Below are 24436 nucleotides of genomic sequence, written 5' to 3' on the forward strand. Positions count from 1 at the left end.
GTTAGTGTGGACGGAAATCGAAGTTAATGGCCTCCGGGAGGTATCCCACAGTGCACCAGTGGCCGCTCTGGACAGGTAAAGGAACTCTACTGCACTGGCCAGGTATACAGGAAAAGCCCCGGGAACTTTTGAATTGCATTTCCTGTTTGGCCAGCGTGGAGCTCTCAGCAGCACAGGTAACAATGCAGTCTCCTGAGAATAGGAAAAGAGCTCCAGCGTGGACCACACAGGAGTTATTGGATCTGATCGTTGTATGGGGAGAAGATTCTGTGCTATCAGAACTGCGTTCCAGTAGACAAAATGAAAAAACTTTTGAAAAAATGTCTAATGCCATGAAGCAGAGAAGGCCATACCAGGGACTCAGTGCAGTGCAGAGTTAAAGTGAAGGAGCTCAGACAAGCGTACCAGAAAACCAAAGCAGCAAATGGCAGATCAGGATATGGGCCAAAAACATGCTGCTTCTATGCGGAGCTGCATGCAATTTTAGGGGGCTGCGCCACGACAAGCCCCCCCTTGTCTGTGGATTCCGAGGTGGGGGTAATAATCTCAGCCGTTGCTGAGGATTCTGCGGAGGGGGAAGATGAGGAGGAGGAAGAGGAGGATGATCTTGCAGAGCGCACATAGCACTCCATTCTCCCCAACAGCCAGGAGCTTTTTCTCACCCAGACAGAATTACCCTCCCAGCCCTCCCAAGCCACTAGCCCAGACAATGAAGCCATGGAAGCGACCTCTGGTGAGTGTACCTTTGTAAATATAAAACATAGTTTAAAAGCAAGCGTTTTTTAATGATTGATTTGCCATGAGGGCTTGCATGCATTAGCTGGCATTAAAGTTACTGGAAAAGTCTGTTAACATGTCTGGGGATGGAGCGGAAATCCTCCAGGGACATCTCTATGAAGCACTCCTGGAGGTACCCCAAAAGCCTTTTCAGAAGCTTTCTGGGCAGGGCAGCCTTATTCCGTCCACCATGGTATGAAACTTTACCACGCCATGCCTGGAGCACGTAATCGGGTATCATTGCATGACAAAGCCTAGCTGCGTATGGTCCCGGGGATTGCTGGCATTCAAGAAGCATACTTTCAATTTCTTTTTCTCTGTCTGTAATCCTCAGGAGAGTGATATCGTTCATGGTCACCTGGTAAAAATTAATGTATTTTATTAAGGGGACAGAGATGACCATTCCTACGGTAATGCTTTCCTATGGCTTAAAAGAAATCCTTCCCTTGCAGTTAGCCATGCGGGGGGAAGGGAAAAAGCTGCCCATTCCTACGAGGAGGTGTCTCTAATGGCGCTGAGCTTTTTAGCATTTGGGCAGCAGGAATTTTCGCTGCTAATTGCCGGGGGAGGGGGTAAGGTTTCAGTGACCTGCCATTACAGCAGACATGCAAAGTGGGGGGGAAAACAATTCACAATTTCCTCTAGTGCTTAACCTTTCTGATGGCATAAGAAAAAAAGTGAAAGATGTGCTTTTTAGCAGTTTGGCTGCCCAGCATGAATGTTACCTGCTAATAGCCAGGGGTAGGGGGAAAGGGTGAGGTTGTAGGGTGATCTGCCATTAGATGTATGCCTTACCATGTCCACCTGCAAGCTGATTTGTAATCCCCGGACCTGCGTCTGTGTTGATCTGTTACACCACAGCCGCAGGCACTAAATACTAAAAGAATCCAAAGGCGACCTTGTAGTGAAGTGACGTGCTACGTACGGTGAATAGTGTAGTTCTCTGTGAAAGAGTATAACCATTGTTCTGTGAAATGTATCTCTTATGATCCTTCTATCACTCTTTTCCCCCACTCATGCAGCTGCACATTTTTCAAGCCTCCCTACTCCAGTCCGAAGGATAGCTCAGATAAGGAGGAGGAGGAAGAAGAGGACACGGGATGAGATGTTCACAGAAATCATAGCAGTAACCCGCAATGAAAGAGCTCATCTGGGGGAGTGGAAAGACGTGGTAGCAAAGTACAGGAAAGATGCCAGTGAACGTGAGGACAGGAGGGACCAACGTGAGGATAGGAGGGACGCTCGAGATGAGATGTGGCGGCAGGAAGATCAGAGGTGTAGGCAGGAAGATCAGCGGTGGCGGGATGCAACGCTGGAGCTGCTGCGCGATCAAACTGACATCCTCCGAAGTCTGGTGGAAGAGCTGCGGGGTCACAGAGTGCCACTCTAGCCCATGTTTAACCTCTCTCAGTACTTGCCATGTTCCATATCTTCCACACCCAGACGTGTAAGAACGCGTGGGGGAAGGCTTTCTGCACCTGCCCACTCCACCCCCGTGGACAGTCCAACCAAAAGGCTGTCATTACATTGAAATGTCCTTAATGGCCTTTTTCTTCCCTCCTATACTCCTCCCAAACCACTCCCGGGGTACCTTTTTATTTCTCTTACTCTTTTTATAATTACATGCTTTTTAAAGCAAGAGGGAGAGTGGGTTGCTTACAGGGACTGACTTTTAACAAAGAATACAAGGTTTTTAAAAGATAGTAACTTTATTTCCATAAGCAAGCTGTTATGGAAGGGTGGAGGGTAGGTTGCTTGCAGCAGGAGTCAATACAGGGGGGGAGGTTCATGAAGGGGAAAGAAACACAGCAGTCACACCGTACCCTGGCCCATGATGAAACTCATTTTCAAGGCTTCTCTGATGCGCACCGCTTCCTAGTGTGATCTTCTAATCGCCCTGGTGTCTGGCTGCATGTAATCAGCGGCCAAGTGATTTGCCTCAGCCTCCCACCCTGCCATAAAGGTCTCCCACTTACTCTCACAGAGATTGTGGAGCACACAGCAAGCAGCAATAACAAAGGGGACATTGGTTTGGCTGAGGTCTGAGCGAGTAAGTAAAGTTCTCCAGCGACCTTTTAGACGGCCAAATGCACATTCTACCACCATTCTGCACTTGCTCAGCCTGTAGTTAAACAACTCCTGACCACTGTCCAGGCTGCCTGTGTATGGCTTCATGAGCCATGGCATCAAGGGGTAGGCTGAGTCCCCCAGGATAACTACAGGCATTTCAACATCCCCAACTGTAATTTTCTGGTCTGGGAAGTAAGTCCCTTGCTGCAGCTGTTTAAACAGAGTAGTGCTTCTGAAGACATGAGCGTCATGAACCCTTCCTGGCCATCCCACGTGGATGTTGGTGAAACGTCCCTTGTGATCCACCAGTGCTTGCAGCACCATTGAAAAGTACCCCTTGCGGTTTATGTACTGGGTTCCCTGGTGCTCCGGTGCCAAGATAGGGATATGGGTTCCATCTATGGCCCCCGCACAGTTAGGGAATCCCATTGCAGCAAAGCCATCCACTATGACCTGCACGTTTCCCAGAGTCACAACCTTTCATAGCAGCAGCTTAATGATTGCTTTGGCTACTTGCAACACAGCAGCCCCCACAGTAGATTTTCCCACTCCAAATTGATTCCCGACTGACCGGTTGCTGTCTGGCGTTGCAAGCTTCCAGAGGGCTATTGCCACTCGCTTCTCCACTGTGAGGGCTGCTCTCATCCTGGTATTATGGCGTTTCAGGACAGGGGAAAGCAAGTCACAAAGTTCAAAGAAAGTGCTCTTACGCATGCGAAAGTTCCGCAGCCACTGCTAATTGTCCCACACCCGCAAAACTATGCGGTCCCACCAGTCTGTGCTTGTTTCCCGGGCCCAAAATCGGCGAGCAATGGGTAGAACCTCCCCCATTACCATCAGGAGCTCCAAAGCGCGGGGGCCCACGGTTTCGGAGAAATCAGTCTCCAGGTCCTCATCACTCTCGTCGCCGCGCTGCCGTAGCTGCCGCCTCCTCTCCTGCGTTTGCAGTTCATGGTTCAGCATAGACAGCACGAGAATGCGTGAACTGTTTACAACATCCACGATCACGGTACTGATCAGAGCAGGGTCCATGCTTGCTGTGCTATGGCGTTTGCTCACTTCACCCAGTAAAAAACGTGCGAAATGGCTGTCTGCTGCTTTCAGGAAGGGAGGGGGGTGAGGCTGTACACAGAACCACCCACGACAGTGATTTTTGCCCCATCAGGCACTGGGGTAGTAACCCATAATTCCAAGGGTCAGGGAACACTGCAGGAACTATGGGATAGGTACCCACAGTGCAACGCTCCGGAAATCGATGGACGCCTGGGACCATGGACGCACACCACCGACGTAATATGCCCTAGTGTGGACGCGTAAAATCGATTTTATAAAACCTGTTTTATAAAATCGATTTTATTAATTTCGATTTTACTCTGTAGTGTGGACGTGGCCTGAGTATGCAAGCCCACTGTTTTCCCTGGAGTTCTATAGATGTAATTGATGCTTGGTTAGTAACATTCTGTTGATGATCTCAAGACTATGTAATATAGCTTACTCAGTGTTAGCTGTGCAGGACAATAAAAAAAAAAAAAGAAAAAATATTGCTGACTGAAGTATGCAAATACGACTTCGTATGCACAAACCAGCAGATTTATTGGGTAAGGAGGTACCATCTTTATAAAGTAGCCTTTTGGAGTAGAACCATATTTGGATCATTTTAATCTTCTTTAGTTTTGTAAATAGATAATTTTTTCAGTTGGTTGTTAGATTAATTATGTTCTTCTATTAATGTATTGAGACAGCCTTGAGTGAAATAAATGATCTAGATCGGTTTAATAATCAGTCTAGTTAAACTAGTGGAACCCCCCAGTATAGACACACTTAAACTGGTTTAATTCTTGCTTACATTGATTTATTTTAAATTGGTAAATTTACTGGCAAAAGCTAAACTGATTTAAACAAAGGGTTAAACTAGTTTAACCCTTCATGTCAGTTAGAGAGTTGCACTGGTTTAAACCAGGGCAGTAACTGATCTGGTTAAATATCTGGTCAGTTTGTTTCTAGTATAAACAAGGCCTTTTTCACATTGTAACTTTATTCTAGTTTGCCAAACCACAATAAACTTGAATTTGTAAATTATGATGAAAAAGGTAGACTTGTGGGTGCATTGTATTTCATTTTGGACTTAATTGTCACGTTACTGAATACTCATTGTTTGAGGTCTTGCAAAAGTTAGAAAGAGCAGTGCTGGAACTTACAGTAGTAAAAGACTATCTTGGTCCTTCTGCCTGAAAATGTAACTTTAGGGGTTGTGTACATGGCAAGTTGCTGCACTGAAAGCCAGGATGTTAGTCTGTAGAGCACCATCTTGCTGTGCAGTAACGTCTTATGTGGACATTGCTACAGTGCAATGAAAGTCCCGGCAAGATATGCATTGTGGATTCACACGCTGGCTTCCAGCACAGTAACTTACCGTATAGACAAGCCCTTAAAAATGACAAATCTGAAGAAGTGTACATGGAAAAGAAGTAGATCCTGGTGCTTGAAGCAGTCATTGACTATATGAATCCCAGAATCACTAGGCAATCGTAACTGCCATTAACAGTGTCAGTATCCTGACTTTGTATTTTGGCCCAGTTCTTTTATAGAAAAAGACCCATAATGAGAATGAACAAATAGATAAGCTGGTAGACTACTTTACATGGTATTGAGTGAGGAGGAAAAGGAGAGTGACCTCTGTCAATAGTTATCCTTAAAATCACATTTAAATACTATTCAAGTCCACAACCAGTTCCACTGTATATAGATATTTAAGAGCTTTCAAGTACCTTCCTCAGAGTATATATTGCTTGAGTTGAAACACTCTTCTCATTGTTGCATAGCACTCCACTGTCAAAATGTAGGTTTTCTGTGATTAACTTTATGAAAGAAGCTCCAAGCACATGAATGCAGCCCAATTCAGAGATTATTTTTAGCTTGGCTTGAAGAAGGATCAGAAATGAAATGTACTCAAGGCACAGCCTCAGTGATCATTCAGTAGCACAAGCAAATGCTACTGGAGGACTAGACTAGTTCTAATGAGTGTGACTGTATGATATCTAGATTTTTAATCGTGTTGAACAATAACAATACCATTGGAGAGATCAAGCTTGGCAGAGAAAGTAAATCACCCAAATAGCGATGAAACATCTCTTCTGTACCTCACAAATTGTTACCTCAGGGCATGTCTACATGAACACTTATTGTTCCCATGCCCAACCCCCCTTCCCCAACCCTGATTCCCCTCCCGCTCTCCAAACCTTTCAACCCCAGCACAGAACACCCTCCTGTGCCCCAAACCTCTCATCCTCAGCCCAGAGCCTGCACCCCTTCCCGCACCCTTGCCACAGCTCTGATCCCCCTCTGATCCCCTCGGTCCAGTCCAGAACACCCTCCTACACCTCAAACTCATCCCTAGCCCCACTTCTGAGCCTGCACCCCCAACCAGAGCCCTCACCCCCTCCTGTACCCCATTCCCAATTTTGAGAGCATTCATGGCCTGCCATACAATTTCTATTCCCCCAAAAGTTTGCCCATCCCTGCAGTAGAGTGTCAAACTGTTTGCTCTTGTCCAAATAACTTAGATTACCAGTAGAAATCAGCTGCAGTGAATCTCGTTAATAACATCAGCCAGAAACCTTAGTAGCTGCAGGATGAGAAGAGACTGAAACATATGAGCATCGATTGGTCAAGAATTTATTTTTTGTGTTATGCAGTGAATGATCTGGGAGGTGACTTCAAAGGACATGGCAAAAGCTCCTCAGCGGCTGACAAAGTTGTTGAAGAAATAAGAGCAAAAGGAGGAAAAGCAGTAGCTAACTATGGTATGTTATTTTCCGTAATAGATTTAATAAGGCCACTTCATTTATGGAAATAGTACATTGAGCTGTTACCAAATGGAAAGGTAACAGTTTGTGACAAAGGGCTGCTCCAATACTATTAGTAATTTAGTTCATTCAGTGAGATAAAACATTGTTCGGAGGCTGGAGGAGATGGAGACATAAAGCAATGAAATGAAATCTCTGATCCCTTTATTCACTTAAACTCTTGGCACCTGTATGCTGGAGGGAGGGAGCATCCTCCCCCCCCCCTCGCAAAAGGTAGTGTTTTCTGTGACGTAGCAAGCCTATCATTTAGCCAACACAGCAACTAGGCTCCCTGTTTCTAGTGAGTTTAGCTTCTTGGTTTTCATGTAATTATAAAATGCTTCACTGTTTGGCTTGTGCAGGAATTACAGTGGGCTAATTGCCTGCAATGGCTAAAATTTCATTTTACCCCATAGGGATTTCACATGAGCAGTTCACTTTTTCTTTTTAAGTGCATCACATTCCGTTGTATACAGTAATATGTGGCTGTGTAACTAATAAATGATTTTATTTGGAGATCACACCACTGCCTGTTTTGTTTACAGATTCAGTGGAGGCTGGTGAGAAGCTTGTGCAGACAGCCCTTGAAGCTTTTGGGAGAATAGGTATAATTATTAACTTATAACTTGTTTGTTTGTGAATGCAAAGTCATCTTAAGCAGCGCAGTTAATAATTGAGAGTTAGTGATAGCATGTACAGGAAATTCAGTGTAATTAAATTCAGGATTGTGATGTTCTATTCTCTGTAGTCCTAAACAAATGTAAAAGCCGCTTCCCAGTAACTAGAGATTAGCAGTTGCTAATATAAAAGAAAATTGCAAGATTTATCTAAGTAATTATTTTGAGCATTTAGAGTGTTTATGGAAGGAACACTGTTCCTTGAATATGTATAAATGACAGTACATCTTTTTCTGTAAATAAGTGTTGTCCAGCTATGCTGGAAGGTGGACAGGACACACTAGATGTGGTATAATTAGGACGCAACTTTATTCATAAATATCTGGGAGTGCCCAGCACATAAGTGTACAGTGCAGGTAATTCCATAGTCATTTACACATACTAGGACAAGCTGCTGTCAGCGATCCCTCTTTACCCATCCTGCTCCCCAGCCAATCCACTGCTGGGACCCAGCCACCTTGATTGAAGGTTAAGGGGGGCTATAAAGGAGTGGGGGAGTTGATTCCCTCCTGTACCAGTTAGAGGAGGCCTGAATCTTTCCCTATTTCTGCTCCTTTAAATAATAACCCCTTGAAATCCTTTACCAGTTCATTTGATCTGCTCACCATCATCTTTCCCTGTGAGGTACCTGCACCAAACATTGGCCCCATGATTACGTAATGAGTTATGACATCTTAGCCCAATCCCCGTTTCGTGTTCATCCTAGCTAAGCTCCCAACCCGCTGTGGAAAAGGCAAAAAGCCCCCCACACTTTGCCTTGAGTAATCTGGCAGTGAGGGAAAAAGTCCTTCCCAGCCCCCTGAGAAAGGAGCGACTAGTGTAGTGCCCACAGCAGATCATGACAAAACCTGCTATTTAGCTACTTCCAAAGATGGGAGGGTGGATGCTATTCCACTTGGTCCAGATAAAAGAGGGCCTTTCCTGCACTGCTGTGGACCTAAATAGTGCCCCTCTCTCTTCCATTTACCTATGGGGGTTGGTCAGCATCCCCACAGAAACCTGATCTGAAGCTGCCTTAGCCAGTCATTCTGGCTCTCTAGCTGTTAGAGGCCACACACCTTTTCCTACAAGACAGACAATGGTACCCACTCCATAATGTGCACTGTGGTCATTGTGGATGACTTCTGTAGGGGCTGAATCTGTCAGGAATATTTAAAAGTTTACATCATCTCTCTTTTTACACAGGGTAGAAAGGAACTCTGAGTCCCTTTATCTCTCTGTTTTAAGGTAGCAAGTTGCTGCTCTTAACACTCTTTATTAAAGGGAGACCAATGATTCAGAAATAAAATTTCCTTGCAAAAATTTTTTGCTTACTATTATTCCTAGCAACACCTAATTATTACTTTAAAAATTTGTGCATTTGACAGCACTTGGTATATAATCAGTTTCACAGTTTCCCTTGCTAATATGGTTCTTTCACAGAGAAACAGAAGGTGAAATACATATTTTTTTTTTTAAAGTAATTTTAAGAATCACAACATTTGTCAGGGAAACTTGGGAGAAGTTTGACAACCTGGAACTTGTATGATTTAGTTTTTTGAAACTGACTGGCTTTGAAGGTGATTGTTGTTCTTTTAATGTAAATACTGATGTGATTTAAAGAAAAGCAGAAGGTGAATTTATTTATACACATCACTCTTCATCTTCCCCTTCCAAAACAAATAAACAAAACAGAAGCCAACAAATGAGAATTCAGCTCTCCCCAGTGGGCCTCTCCACTTAAAAATAAGCATATGTCAGGTAATATGGTCTTTCAAGTTATTACCCAATTTTTGGACCTTCCTTACAGGTCTTCTCTAAAGTTAGTTGGCAAATAATGGTTTGCCATTATTTATGGTTCCCCAGTAGATCTCCATTTCTGTGAAGATCAGTCCCCTCTACTTTATCACCAAGTTGTCCTCTCAAAGATTATTCCAGACACTTGCCTACTGTCATTGTAGAACAATACCCAAAAGATTAGACCTACACCTTGGAAAGTGAACAGAGCAACCCAGACATCTTAGCAGTACTGAATCTATGATAATCCATATTCTGGGCTGGACTGTCATTTCAGTTTATCATTATTCCAGGATAAAAGAGAACTTGCATTCCAAGGCAGAGAAAATACACTTCCAAAGCGTGGTGACTTGTTCCTGAAATCTTGATTTTTGTTCAGTGTTATTCCTTAAAACAATATATGAAGTCTTAAAGGAAGTGGATATCATTTCACATTTTTCTTGGCTCTGTTTTATGTTTGCTTTTAATAATGCAGTCTACTCCACAATGTCTGTCTTGCCCTTTTGCTGAAGATAGTGCAAGGAAGCATAGTTCTGACTTGCTCTGGTATATCTAAAAGACAGAATTATTGATACCCATAAATAGAGAGGAAACTTTGAACTTTGATCTGTTTTCTTTTATCATACTGTTTATTTCCTTATTGGTGTGACATTGTTGCTAGTCATTTAATCCCTGATGAACAGAATTGAAAGAATGTTGAAGAGATTCATGAAGAGTTAAAGATGCTCAGTAACATTAGAGTAATTCTCTTTACTTTTGCCTTATCTTAGTGAAGAATAGACTGTTGTGGTGCTACAGAGAGTAAAAGGTCGCAAACATTTTCTTAATAATGTTTTTGTTCTGTAAATGCTTGCCAGTATTAAAGGCATAATCATTATCTAACCTTTTTACTTTGGCTGAGTACCTGGAAATGGTATTTGGTCAGAGCTGAGCAATGGATTAGAACAAACGCAAATAAAACTCTACAAAGCATTAAGCTGTGTGTTTAATTTTTCTTCCATTTCTTCACTTATCTCTTGCCCTCTCTTCCCACTTCTGTCTTCTGTTTTCATTCTCTCCTTTTATTTCCAGCCATTTCCTTCTTTCTACTGTTTTCTTCAATCCTTTTATTATTTTCCATCTTGTCCCTCTGTTTCCTCTCTGTTTCATTTCCCCCTTAAACTATACAGTTTTCCCCTTCTGTATATTTCTCTCTCCTGACCTGATGTCCACATTCCTTTATGCTCAGGGTAGCATGTGCAGAACGGAAACCTAGGCAGTGAGAGATGAAAAACTGAGTGGATGTTCTGAAGCTCTCTCTCTTGCCTTATTATTGGTTTTGTGGTCTGAGATACATTACAGGCTTTCTGACTCTTTGTCCATGTTGCCACTCACTTTGAGTTTGGGAGCATTCCAGCTTTTTTGTTACCATAAATCATGTAGTTCAGAATTTGAAGCAAGTAGCATCATTGATCTGGGTGGTCTCATCACTACAAACTTGAGCATGATGTCACTGAGGAAGGGGCCGGTTTATGGCACCTTCCTATCAGTGCTTAGTGTTGTCATCTCAACACCCGCGTCTACTTATGAGGCGTCACTGCAGCCTGTGGCAAACTGGGACTACATGTCCAAAAATACTTTGAAACATAAGGAAAGCTATGCACTTCCTAATTCTGGAACAGCCCTAGGCAGTATGAGTAAGTGACTATTTAACAATTATAACAAACTGTATGTGTGCGTTTGTAACCTAGATTTTGAAGGCAGGAGCAGAGTTAAAGCAGATTCATACTCATTCATACTTAAAATGTTTCGTTTTTGTGTTCTTTGCAGATATTGTTATAAACAATGCTGGGTAAGTAAATATGAAAGTAGCTTTTCCCCATTGTTGTACCATATTCTAATCCTTTTGTTTAAATACATATTCACCTTCCTTTTTTGTTTTCCTGACAATGTATTTAGGATTCTGAGGGACCGTTCATTTGCTAGGATAAGTGATGAAGACTGGGGTAAGTTGCTTAACTTTGAAGTTGACTTAGCATCTAGAAACCTTCACTAGTTAAGTAAATTCCACCCCATCCTCATGAGAGTGTGAGGGGCACAGATTGGAGTGTGTGTGTTTGTACCTGACCTTAGAGATTCACACTTGGCCTGCAAATCTCAGCCCCAAGATGCTTAATTTGTTATCAGCTTTCACATTGGATCCGTGTTGCAATCCACACTGGACTCCTGCAAATGTTGCCCCTATCTCCAGGGAGGGGGTGGGGGGAAGCACTCATAAAAACCAGACCTTCTGGTTAAGGCTGTCAGGAAAAACCCACATGGGAATCTTGCACCAATTTTTCCATGTGGGAAAAATGCATTTGTGACCCAGAGAAACCCCTGAAACCCTCAGCAGTCCAGAAAGACAGACAACACCCAAAACCTATAACAAGGGAAATGTGGTGTGAAGCTGCGGTGCCCAATGACAGTTAGAACAGGACAGCAAGCAAATACCCCTCAGTGAAGTGATGGGGAATGAGCATCCAATAAGTCCCCAAAAGACTGCCAGTAAGAGGCAGGAACTGCAGGAAAATACAGCCCGTGGCTGTGCTTAAGCACAGGGGGTCTGTGATACCATGAGCTTCATGTGCTAGAGCTGCACACAGGACAAGAAGGGGAGCAGGGAGACCAGCCTAGTCAGTTCAAATGCCCATCCCACAGCATTTCAAAATGATTTTAAAAACGCAATGCAGATGTCCAGACTGTGATTAAATTAGTTGAGTGTGAATGAAGTGAGAAGAAGCTAACTAGGCTTCTTACTTTTTTTTCTTGGAGAAAGTAGAAACTGCATATTTATTTTGCCACAAAAGAGAAAAGAATCAAATGTCTGTTCAACTAATTTGATTGTAGATATAATTCATAGAGTTCATTTGAAGGGGTCATTCCTGGTCACCAGAGCTGCATGGAATCATATGAAAAATCAGAAGTTTGGAAGGTAAAACTGTCTAAGGTTAATTTTTTCATCAGTAAACAGTAGATGGACACAAGCTTTCTGATGCTGCAATGGATTACTTGATAATTCTCACTCCACTTTAGTCAATGGGAAGGAAATAATCACTTGGTGCCCAAATGTGTGAGGTTGACATCCATTTGTTTCCTGCCTTCTCCTACGCAGACTCTGTGGGTAACATCCTAACAACTGGTGGTTTTTTGTTTTTTTTTGAAGTTATTTTTTGTCTTTCAATAAACATCTCCAGATTTATTGTGAAGATTTTTGTATACACTTTGCCTGGTGTGTTCCCAAAGCTGATGTGGTGCTGTTAGTTCACATTACATCCAGATTTATATTTTTCACCTTTATATCTATTCTTTGTAGTGATTGTCTTGGTGTTTTGGCAGTCTGGCTGTTTAGTCCTATCCACCTACAAGTTGAAGATTAAATTAGTTTATGCTTCATTCTGTGACCAAAATGGCATATAGTGGCCATTTGATCACTTATTGGGCATAATTTTGGGGATTGCATCCCTGTATATATGACACAATTCTTCTCTTGCTCTATTTTGTTTATTGCCAAATGATGTTAGTATTATTTACCAAATGTATCTTCACATAATGTATAGAAACGTGTTACTTGCAGAATGTTTGCTTCTGTACACTTTTTAGCTTTTTCTCACCTTGACTCTCTTAACATAACCAAAGCACCTTTATTTGGACTGAAGATGGTGAAACCATGTTGATGATATAGTGACTGGGAATGACATTGAGACAGATTCTTATCTCAGTTACGCTTATGTTAACTTGGAGTGACTCTCGTTAAGTCAGTGCAGCTACTGTAGATGCACACTCCATGTAATTCAGATCAGAACTGGTTATGGTGAGACTTTTTTAACTGCTCAAAAAGGAGACATATATGTGACATGCATTAGGCGCTGATTCAGGCAAGTACTTAAACTTGTGTCTAACTTTAAGCATGTGAGTAGTGCTATTGATTATGTAGGGGGTGGGTGAAAACAGTTTTCAACTTAGCAAAATTTTCTGTTTGTCAAAGCTATTTTTAAAATGCAAAAATATCTTCATATGAAGTATGTGGTTAAGTGCAAACATACATTCCATTAGTGCCCTCCTTGCTTTTTACAAAATAGTTGTGCCATTATGCCAGTGGTTGCAAGCTGCTATTTCTGTTCTAATATGAGACCAAATCCTGAGAGGTGCTGAGCACCTGTAACTCCCCTTGCATTACTCTTCAGTATTTGTGCCATTTTTGGCATCACCACAACATATTAGAAAAAGTTGCTTCTTAATTACTCAAACATTCATTCTGACATGTTGAGATGTTACAGAATTACCACCCCCATGGTTTTAGGATGTGTAATTGTCAGAAGCCAAAAATGTCTGCAACACATAACCTGACATCCTCTAGAAACTATTAATTTTCTGTTTTTCCTTCTCTTTAAGAATAATTATGACTTCTTCAGCTGCTGGAATATATGGCAACTTTGGTCAGGCAAACTACAGTGCTGCCAAAGTTGGTCTTTTGGGTCTTTCAAATACACTTGCAATTGAAGGCAGAAAATACAACATCCACAGTAACACAATTGCACCTACTGCTGGGTCAAGGCTGACTCAGACTGTCATGCCACAGGGTAAGTAACTTGAGCTCTGTGAGAAATGAGTCTTTACAAGTTGGAGCACAACCAGTTTGCTCACCAGTTGAAACATTCCATTCCTTTACACTTCAGAAACTCTTCTTGTCTATTTATGATAAATGATCTTTCCAGTTTCATGTGCTGTAAGGAAGTAAGACATCAGAAGAGAGCTCTAGCAGCTTTTATAATTCACTAGAATTATTTTATGCGCTGAAACTTTGTCACTGTAGCTTTATTCATTTCCCCATTTTCTTCAGTAGGTTTTGGATCAGGGCTGTATTTGTGGTGTTTGCATTATTGTAATATTACAGTTTGTTTGCAACGTGGTACATGTTTCACAAAATATGGAGTAGACAAAGTTGACCTGAGTAAATTAAAACAGGAGATAAGAGAAGGTAGATAAGTGTGACATAACATGCTGGGCAACTAGCGGAATGCACCCTTTACATACCATATACTTATTAAACTTGGACTGGATTATACTAATATTATTATAATAGACTATCTGAAAGACTACACAGGAAAATGTTTTGAGAAGGGTTTTGAAGAAGATGGTGAATAAATAAATGAAAAGATGAGGTCAAAGGTTTGGATTGGTTGAAGTTTTTCTGATGCAGTTTAATTACTTAGACTGGTCTTGTTAGTCTCCACATAAGAGGAAGGTAGGCAAAACTTGGAGCACTAAGAGTTATAGATTTTTAAGGCCAGAAGGAACCATTATGATGGTGTAGGCTGCAAAACACAGGCCATGGAACTGTCTCCAGAAAATGTACTACTTTGTGTAATATAAGGAACTGCAAGCCCAATTTTTAAACATTTCAGAAATTGGCTATTTATATCAGTTTTTGATGCCTGTGACGGGATACCACTGACCACTGTGGAGCCTCCTGCCGGCTGTGATGGGAATTAGCTCTGTTCTCTATGGTGCACTCCTCTTGTGGTGCCTCGCCGCTGTCACTTTTGTTCTGGGACCCTTGCGTCCTCTTCAGTGATGCTGCCCTCCGGCTGTGCCACACTTTATGCCCCCCTCCCCCTTCTGAGGGATCTGCAATCTCTGTCCAGCCACTCCCTCGGTGGCAGCTGCAGTCCATTGTTCAAAGGTCACTTCCCATGTGGCTCCAGCACCCTCTTCTGCCCTTACCTCAATTCCTCCGCCTGCAGGCCCTAGCAGCCAGCCAGCCAGGAGCTCTCTCTAGCTCTCCCAGTCTCTGCTTGCAGCACTGCTCTGTCCCAGGTGCTGGCACTCCTTCCTCCTGTTAGGAGCCTGATCTTCTCCCCTCAAGCTCCAGTCAGCTACTGATCTCTGCTCTGCCCTCCAGTACTCCTTATATGAGCCTGTTGGCCCATGATTGGGTGCCCCTCTTATCCCCTTTCTAACTGGCTGCCTCCCTGGGGCTGCTTTTTACCTCTTTTCTGCCAGTGAGGTGTAGCTTCCCCATCACAATTCCCAAGTACTAATGTTTTGTTTTGTTTATTTTTTTAAGTGCAGCATTTTCTTTATTCCTTTGGAAGTATTTTTCCTCCCCCCAATAATATCTAGCTTTTTCCCTGAAAGCATTCAGAAGGAATCATCATCCCATTCGTTTTAGGAACTTACAGTGTGCCAAACCCAGCAGTACATATTGTTTGAGGATGGAACTGTATGAAACCAATGCAAGGCTTTTAAAATTTGGCATACATAGACTCTGAATCCTTCCAGAAGATCCTGTGGTATCTCTTCTGACAGCGTTAGTCTCTCGAAAGTTGAATTGCCTTTATTGTCTCTCATAATTCTTTTGCAGAACTAAACTTATCTGCTGTGCCTTCCTATGATGATGATCATAGATTTTAAGACTAGAAGGGACTATTAGATCGTCTAGTCTGACTTCCTGTACATTATAAGCTATGAAATTTCACCCACCTTACCCTGTATTCAGCCTGTATTGTGTTTGGCTAAAGCATACCTTCCAGGAAGGCTTCTAGTCTTGATTTGAAGACACTGAAAGAAAGAGGGCTCACTGCTTCCTTAGGTATGCTTCTTCCAATGGTTAATCACCTTCACTGTTAAGAACGTGTGCCTTATTTCAAATTTGAATTTGTCTGGCTTCAGCTTTCAGTCATTTAATATCTGGCTTTTCCTTGCTGTGAAGATACTTGCACACTGCGATCATCACTCCTCAGTCGTCTTTTTGATACGTTAAACAGATTGAAAGACCTAAAGAGCTCACTGTAAGACAATTTCTTCAACCTTCAAATAACTTTTGTGGCTCTTTTTTGCACCCTCTTTAGTTTTTCAACATTCTTTTTAAAATTTGGACACCAGAATTGTACGTAGTAGTATACTGTCTGTCTGTCTATAGAGAAGTAAAAATCATGTCCGTACTACTGCTCGCTGATCTGGAGCTCACATTGAGTTGTTTATTCACTATGAACCCTAAATACTTTTCAGAGTCATTTCTTTCCAGGACACAGTCCTGCATTGTGTAAGTATGACTTATATTCATTTGCTCTTAGTTAACCAGCTCTTAATCCATGTAATGTGTTCTTTTATTGATATTGCACAGTGCTAATTTTTTAATCAGAATGTTGTGCAGTACTCAGTCAAATGCTTTACCAAAGTCTAAATGTATTACACCTGCGTACTTATCTTTATCAACAGACTTTATCAAAGAATGAAATCAGGTTAGTTTGAAAAGACATTTTCCATGTTGACTGGCATTCTTTATATTCCTATTCTTTATTGATTGAATCCTACATCAGCTTTTCCATTATTTGCATGGGATTAATGTCAAGCTAACCGGTTTATACTTGCATCTCTTGGAATATTGGAACAACATTAGTCCTCTTCTAGTCTTCTGGAATTTCCTGGGTATTCTAAATAATTATCAGTGGGCTGAGATCTCATTAGCCAAGTCTTTTAGCACCGTTGGGTGCAAGTTATCCAGGCTTCCTGGTTTAAAATCGGTCTAACGTCCTCCTTCATTACTGGAAAGTCCTTCATGATCCACATGTGATACAAATACATCATCCTTCTACTTTCCAAATACTGAACAGAGATATGTATTGAACAGTTCTGCCTTTTTTGCATCATTATTAACAATTTTACCATCATCATCTAGTAACTGGCCTATGATATTGCTAGGATTTCATTTGTTCCTGATGTACTTAAAAATTCCTTTTTACCAATCTTTGCTCTGACAGCTATGAAGTTTTCCTTGATGTCGTTCATTTCCCTTATCCATTTTGTGTACTCAGTAGCTTCTAATTTATATTGTTATCTATTTCTCCTTTTTTTTCATTGTTATATATTGCTTTTTTATTTCTAGTTGCTGCATTTATTTCTCCATTGAATGAGTTTGGACTTTTAGCCAGAGTTGCCATTTTTCAGATTGTGGAATTAAGGATTTTAGGCCATCTAACAGACTCTTCTAAAAGAACTCCCAATTGTAATTCACATTTTTCTGTTTGTTTTCTCCAATCAATTTTAGTCATAATATTCCTTAGCCTTTGGGAAATTTTCTCTTTTGAAGCAGTGTGTGGGCTTATATTTTTATATGTAATTTATTTATTTATTACCGATAAGGGCTCTCCTTTGTTTGCCCATAATGAACGTAATTGGATCAGGATCACTGGTCCTTAGGCAATCACCAACTTTCAGTCCAGTGATTAATTCATCTTTATTTCTCACAATGAGGTCCAAAATCATTACCTCATGTAGGGTGCAATACTTTTGTGTTAGAAATTTATCATCTATAATTTTTAGAAACTGTAACAATGTAATGTCTTCCAGATTAAAATCTCCCATAACAACCTTTCTTCCACACATTACAGATAGGTGCTTAAGGAATAATTCTTCATGTTCTCTGGTTTAAGTCAGTGGTCTGTAACAGACCTCCACTAGTACCACATCATGGGCATTGTTAGGTTGTAACTAACAAACAAATGAGATGTGAACCAGTGCTGATTATAGTTAAGGCTTCATTTTAGTCGAATATTTTTAGTAAAACTTATGGACAGGTCATGGGCAGTAAACAAAAATTCACGGCCCGTGACATGTCCATGACTTGTACTGTATACCCCGACTAAATCTTGGTGTGGTGGTGGAGGAGGGGAGTGGCCCGGGACGCCTGCTGTTGCTGGACAGGGGTGGCCGGCGGCAGCAGGCAGCCTGGGACCCCCACTGGTGCTGGAAGGGGGGGCGGCAGCCGGCAGCCCGGGACCCCCGCTGGTGCTGGAGGGGGACGAGGGGGACAGGGCTGGCAGGCTCCCTACTTGGCTCAGTGCACTGCCTCTGCCCCAAGCACCGGCTCCGCCCGTGGTCAGTGGGAGCTGCGGGGGCAGTGCGTGCAGGCATAGGCAGTGTGCTTGCAGGTGTCGGCAGCGTTGCTTCCAGGGAGCCCCCAGAGCCAAGCACCAACCAGAGCCCTCACCCCCTTCCATGCCCCACCCCCTTGCCCTGAGCCTTGTCCCACAGCCAGAGTCCTCCAGCTTCTGGGGGCGGCGGGGTGGGGTGGGGTGCAGTGCCCAAGACTGCCCCAGTAACAGCTGGTGCGGCTGGCCCAGGGGCTGCCTGTGCTGCTCAGGCAGTCCCCAGGCAAGCTGCACTGGTCACAGAGATCAGAGTCCATGACCTCCATGACAAACTCGCAGCCTTAATTATAGTTCGTATCTTAGATTCCTCTTGATGTATCAAAGATATATTCTGTTGTTCGTTTTATAGTGGACTGCCTGAAATATTTGCTGTCTCCAAAGTATTGCAAGACAAGTTTTCTTTAGTTAACTTTCCACACACAATGAATGGGGAAATGAATAGAGTATTGCATTTTTAATATGATGGCCTATGAATACTAAGCAGAAGGATGTGTGTTTTGTAAAATGTATGAAACCTATTGTTGATTTTTCTCATCATATATGTCGCACTGATTGGAGAGGGAGATGATTGATTGTCAACTGTACAATTTTTCAGTTGTGTGTTGTTCTAGTAATCCTTTAAATCGCCAACCGGTCAATTGTGATCGACTGGTTGATCTTAGAGGATCTCCGAGTTGATCACGATCTCTGGTAGTGTAGTGAGGCTGCCGCTAAGGCAGGCTCCCTGCCTGCTCTGGCCCCATGCTGCTCCTGGAAGTGGCCAAGCGTGCCCTAGGGGTGCTGGGGCAGGGGTCTCTCTCTGCACACTGTTCCTGCCTGCAAGCACTGCCTTCGCAGCTCCCATTGGCCGGGAACGGGGAGCTATGGCCCAGGGGAGCTGCATGGACTGTGCTTGCAGGGAGGGACAGTGTGTGGAGCCATGTGCCCCCTACTGGGCCACAGGGGCGCATTGGTCCCTTTCAGGAGCAGCATGGGGCTGGGGTAGGCAGGGAGCCTGCCTTAGTGGCAGCCATGCTGCGCCACTGACTGGGAGCCGCCGGAGGTAAGTGCTGCCCGGTGGAAGGCTGTACCCCAACCCCCATCCCTGAGCCCCCTCCTAGAGCCAGCACCCCAAACCCCTTCCTGCACCTCAAGCCCTGACCCCCCTCCCAGAGCCAGCACCCTGTACCCCCTCCTGCACCCAGACTCGCTCCTAGAGCTTGTACCTCTCACCACCTCCTGACCCTCCCCCAGGCTCAGCCGAGAGCCCCTTTCCACACTGCAGACCCCTCGGCCCCAACCCAGAGACCACACCCCTCCCAAACCCCAATACCCTGTCCCAGCCTGGTGAAGGTGAATGAGGTTGTGGGAGAGCAATCCACAGGGTGGGTGGGACGGGGAAGGAATGGGGTAGATCCTGGGTTGCCCTTCAATTAAAAAAATGATCTTGGCGTAAAAAGGTTGGAGACCACTGCTTTAAATAGCCTACATTTATTTAGTTTGTAATCAAGAACACGTTTTGTGATGTGCAGGGTAGCAATCCCTACATACAAGAGCTGTGTACATTGCGAGTTTTTATTGGGAAAAAATATGGAAAGTGACAGTGGCTTGTAACACAACTGAATAAATACCAGATAAAAATAAAAGGGAAATGAACAAGCTAGAGATCTGTTTTAGTGCTAGTGAAACAAAGTAAGATTTACAAAGACAAAAATGGAAAGGATATGCAGCACAACTCATTCACATTACAGTGAATTTGATCATTCCTTCCAGAAAGTGGGTAGAAATGAATGATGATGGGGATGGGTTTGGTGAATAAAGTATTTGAATGATGATGTATTCATACTGATGTTTGTTTTTTTTCAATTTATTCCAGATATGGTGGATGCTTTCAAACCAGAGTATGTGGCTCCCTTAGTTCTTTGGCTTTGCCATGAGAAGTGTCAGGAGAATGGCAGTCTGTTTGAGGTGATACTTTTTTGCATTTTAACATGCAATAGGTTTGTTCTTTTGTAACCCAATGCAGTTGTAGTCCCTTTTCTGGAGCTGCAGTGTTCTTTGAAGTGATGGCATTCTGCTGTGATAACTTTGTACCCAGTAAAAAGGGTAGCACCAAAAATTTATTTTGTTACATGTGCCAGATATGCTGGGCAACAGTGAAGTAGTTAAATGTTAATGTTAGTAGTAAAATACTCTTTTGTGGCATTAATTTTTGTTAGTGTAGCAGTACTGTGAGGGGAATCTTTATATTGCTCCATCTTATGTGGACAAAAGGTTTGTACGTTTTCAGTGCTGGTAGCTTACAGAATATATCTGTCTGTTTATAGCGCTGGCCAGCTCCTCCTCCTCCCTCTCCCTTATGGTGCACCAGGCCATATTCCTACCCTTTACTTTCTCTTATTCTGATAACAGATCTTTGAAATGTAGAGAACATTTGATTTCTCTGCCCAGAAATAAATTCTATGAGTAAGTTATTCACAGACTATACCAGGGGTCAGCAACCTTTCAGAAATGGTGTGCTGAGTCTTCATTTATTCACTCTAATTTAAGGTTTTGCGTGCCAGTAATACATTTTAATGTTTTTAGAAGGTCTTTTTCTATAAGTCTATAATATATAACTAAACTATTGTTATATGTAAAGTAAATAAGGTTTTTAAAATATTTTTAAGAAGTTTCATTTAAAATTAAATTAAAATGACAAGCCCCCAGACCCAGGCCAGGACCCTGGCCGTCTGAGTGCCACTGAAAATCAGTTTGCGTGCCACCTTCGGCACATGTGCCACAGGTTGCCTACCCCTGGACTATAAACAGGATCCCTTTTATGTTCTCTCAATGTGCAGACACAGTTAACTGGCTTTATTTTAGGAATTGAGCATCAGCTCTAGAACCTGAAGCTAGTTCTAACTCCATTTGTAAAAAGGAATATAGTTCAAGTTTTATACTATCTCTTTAGAAACAAGAGCACAGTTATTTTCCAGCACAGCTGTATCTCTCGTATGTTTGTGACTGACTTCTATCTATAATTATTCTCTTACTACTTCACCAGCCTAAAGTTGATGTGATTATATATTTTTTTGTGTAGGATAGGTTCATGTAAGTGTGGGTTTGCATCTCTCCCAAAAATCAAAATCCTAGAGAAGAACTAGTTTTATTGTCATGGCTGATGTAGTTGCATCAGTCCTTTTTTTTTAGAAAGGGGGGAGTTCACACAATTCATATGTGAAACAGGTACACACAGACCAACTTCCAGATGGGATCAAAGATTTATGATTCCAGGGTGCTTTGAGGCATGCTGTTCAAGCCTCTTTTTTTTTTTTTTTTTTTATTAAAGATTGCTTGTTGGCATCAGTAGCTTATTCTTTTTCTTTATATCATGGCATTTTCAGAAATGTGCAAGTGACTTAAAAGCACAAATTCTATTGACAGTCAGAGATTTATTCTCTAAAATCACTTAAACACGTTTTAGAATCCCCATCTAACACACATAGGCTGACCACATTTTTGGAATCAAGATCTTGCAAATATTTCTTATAAATGGGCTTGTGCCTTCTCTTGCAATGCATAGTGTATAAAGGAGAGTTGGCTAATTCATTGGTCAGGGCAGTTTCTGTGCCACATGCAGGCCTCAAGCTAGTGTGACAGATCTGAAACCCTCCAACAAAATGTGTGTGCGGTATTAGTTTTAGAATATGTTGACTTATGTAGTTTAAAGTGTGCAAATTTCCTGCTTCTCTTTCTTCTCTTCCCCTCAAAGTGCCATCTTTTAAATATCTTTGCCCAGCCAGTCCTTCTATTTTCCTTTCTTTTTCTCTCTTTTCTCACTTCATTTTCAGTGTCTCTAATGAGAGAAAATGACTAGGAATCCAGTCTGCTCCTATGCTTTAATACTTTCCTGTGGAAGGTGTTTGTCATGTTCGTTAGCTCCCCGTTGACTCTACCAGTCAGGCAAAATGTTGCCACAGAGGAGCTTTCTATGTGAGCAGCAGTCCCATAGAGTCCAACAGTGATTCTACAGTAAAATGAGTTATAATCCTAGGTACACAGGCCATTGATGGGATTCACCAATATAGGGCTGTCTGTTTCCCAAACAACTATTGAAATCTTATTTATACTGCTAGTGCACCTAGGCTTAGTAGAAAGTTCTTTGGAAAAATAGCACACATTATAATTAATTATATGCCAGGTTGCTTTGTTGTCACTTACACAAATGCCCTCTAGAGAATAGTTTTGCTTGTTTCCAACACTAAAACTCTGATTCCTGTGATAGAATCAGATAATGATTTGTTTTCCCTCTTGGCAGGTGGGAGCCGGATGGATTGGTAAATGTAAGTAGTCTGTGTTGTTGTAGGTTGATTTAGATTCTTTTTTTTAATAAAAACAAAATCTAATATAATTGCACATTCTCTCTTCTACAATGACTGTTGATACAGCTTTTTCTAGAGGGAGAATTTTGTTCGTCTCTAGTGGGCTGCATATTTTGAATAGATGAGGCAGATTTTAGTACACAAAATGAGTGCCATAATCCATGTGTGCCAGATCCTCATCTAGTAAAAATTGGCACCACTCCCTTGGTTTGATTGGAGCTGCATTGACTTACACTAGCTGAAGAGGCTTAGCAATGTTAGCTACAAGAGCTAAAGAGTATGTGTGAACACAAGGGATAGTCTTCATATATGTAGGAGGCACATGCTATTAATCTGTTTTTATGTGTATTCACCTTTAAGTGAATACACATAAAGGTGTGTATAATAAAAGTAAAGACAACACCTGGGCCTCCATTCAACATGCAGTGGCTGATGAGCAAGAGAACAATTTTACTTCAGTGTATAAACATGTCTTAACTTTCTTTTCCTCTACTCATCTTATGCACGATTATTTTTTAAACATGTGCAAAGATTCTCTAATGTGGCTGAATCAGCCACATTAGAGCTGGTTGAAAAATGAGATTCTCCTTTGAAAACTTCCCTGAAAAATTTGTCCCTGTTTTTAGCTGAAATATTTTGAATTTTTTTTGAACAGCTCTGACTAGTATTCTAATGAGATGGACCCTAAGCCATTTTCTTTTCATTAGCAGCCTGTTATACTCATTGTACAGGATAAGGGACAGCGTGGAACCTTGAAGTGCCCTCCACACGGAGATCAAAGTAAGCTGGTACGGGGTACTGATTTAAAAAAAAAAAAAGGAGCAGTAGTGTACTGGCAAATAGTGCAGCATTCAGTACTGGCTTACTTTCACCTCTTTTGGCTGCATAACAAAAAGTTCAAACTCAAAGCTAGTAAAAGCTTGGAAAGGGAAAACTCACTGTCACATTTGTTTTTTGTTTCTCTCCCTCCTCCTCCAGCCAGGCTGCCCACCCGGAGCCTAGCCCCGACCCTCCCATTCAGCAGGGGCTGCAGCGGCTTCCCTCTAGCTTGTAGCAGGAAGCAGGGGACTGGCTGAGGGAGAAGCCTCCCCAGGTAGCCTGCTGCCTGCATAAGAACAGTTTAAATTTAGCTGTTCGCTCTGCTGTCTGAACTGTGGAATTTGGGGCTGTTTCAGGCATCCTTGTTAATTTCACATCAGGATTGTTGCTGGGAATGAGGGAGGGTGTGTGTGTGAGACCAAGGCAGGGGCAGAATACAATAGGCATTTGACTGCACAGCTTAAATCCAGAGCTAATAAAAGCCAGTGGAAGGGTAAAACTCACTGTCACATCGGTTTCTCTCCCACCCCCTCCACTCAGCAGGGGCTGCAGCGGCTCTCCTCTAGCTTGTAGCAGGGAGCAGGGGGACTGGCTGAGGGAGAAGCCTCCCCAGGTAACCTGCTGCCTGCATAGGAACAGTTTAAACTTAGCTGTTCACTCTGTGGGATTCGGGGCTATTTCTGGCATCCTTGTTAATTTCACTCACAGTTGTTGTGGGGACAGTGCCGAAAGCCGGGCAGTTCTTTTCTGTCTCCTGGATGAGGCAAGATCGGTCGGGCAGCCTGGCTGGAGGAGGAGGAGGGAGGACAAGGAGAAAAATGTGATAGTGAGTTTTCAGTTTTTCAGGCTTATTCCAATAATAAAGTTTTATTACAGACAGTACTGGTAGTAATAGTAGCTTTTATTTTTTATATATAAGTCATGCAATGGGAGGGATCCATGAAGTAGGTAGGAGAGGTGGGTTGCTTGTGTTTGGACTGTAAGGGTAAGAAATGTAACTTACTTCCACCCCTGGTCCCACTCCTTCTGTCTGAGGCCCCGCCCCTTCACAAGAGAGTTCTTGAGGCAGTTAACTGTTCACCCAGAAGTACTCTTTGGTTCCTGTCAAAGAGAAAAGAATGGAGTCTTGCAATAGTCGCTCCAGCTGTTCCTTTAGCATTTGTAAACTTTTCAGT

The 24436-nt window shown here is 42.5% G+C and overlaps 1 protein-coding gene across 3 annotated transcripts in view; it reads left to right on the forward strand.

Annotated features, from left to right (window-relative positions):
• The window catches only part of HSD17B4 (hydroxysteroid 17-beta dehydrogenase 4), a 116679-nt gene that overhangs the window by 14160 nt on the left and 78083 nt on the right, over positions 1–24436 (forward strand). For 2 of the 3 annotated variants that reach the window (XM_050945751.1, XM_050945752.1), the window contains 8 exons: positions 6543–6650; positions 7238–7297; positions 10955–10976; positions 11084–11130; positions 12014–12098; positions 13559–13746; positions 19955–20046; positions 22379–22403. In XM_050945751.1, coding sequence (XP_050801708.1) covers positions 6543–6650; positions 7238–7297; positions 10955–10976; positions 11084–11130; positions 12014–12098; positions 13559–13746; positions 19955–20046; positions 22379–22403 — 627 coding nt within the window. Of the gene's footprint in view, positions 1–6542; positions 6651–7237; positions 7298–10954; positions 10977–11083; positions 11131–12013; positions 12099–13558; positions 13747–19954; positions 20047–22378; positions 22404–24436 lie in introns of those variants that run through there. The other variant, XM_050945753.1, reaches the window with a different exon arrangement.

Source organism: Gopherus flavomarginatus, chromosome 3, assembly GCF_025201925.1.
Source record: "Gopherus flavomarginatus isolate rGopFla2 chromosome 3, rGopFla2.mat.asm, whole genome shotgun sequence".
Taxonomy (NCBI): domain Eukaryota; kingdom Metazoa; phylum Chordata; order Testudines; family Testudinidae; genus Gopherus; species Gopherus flavomarginatus.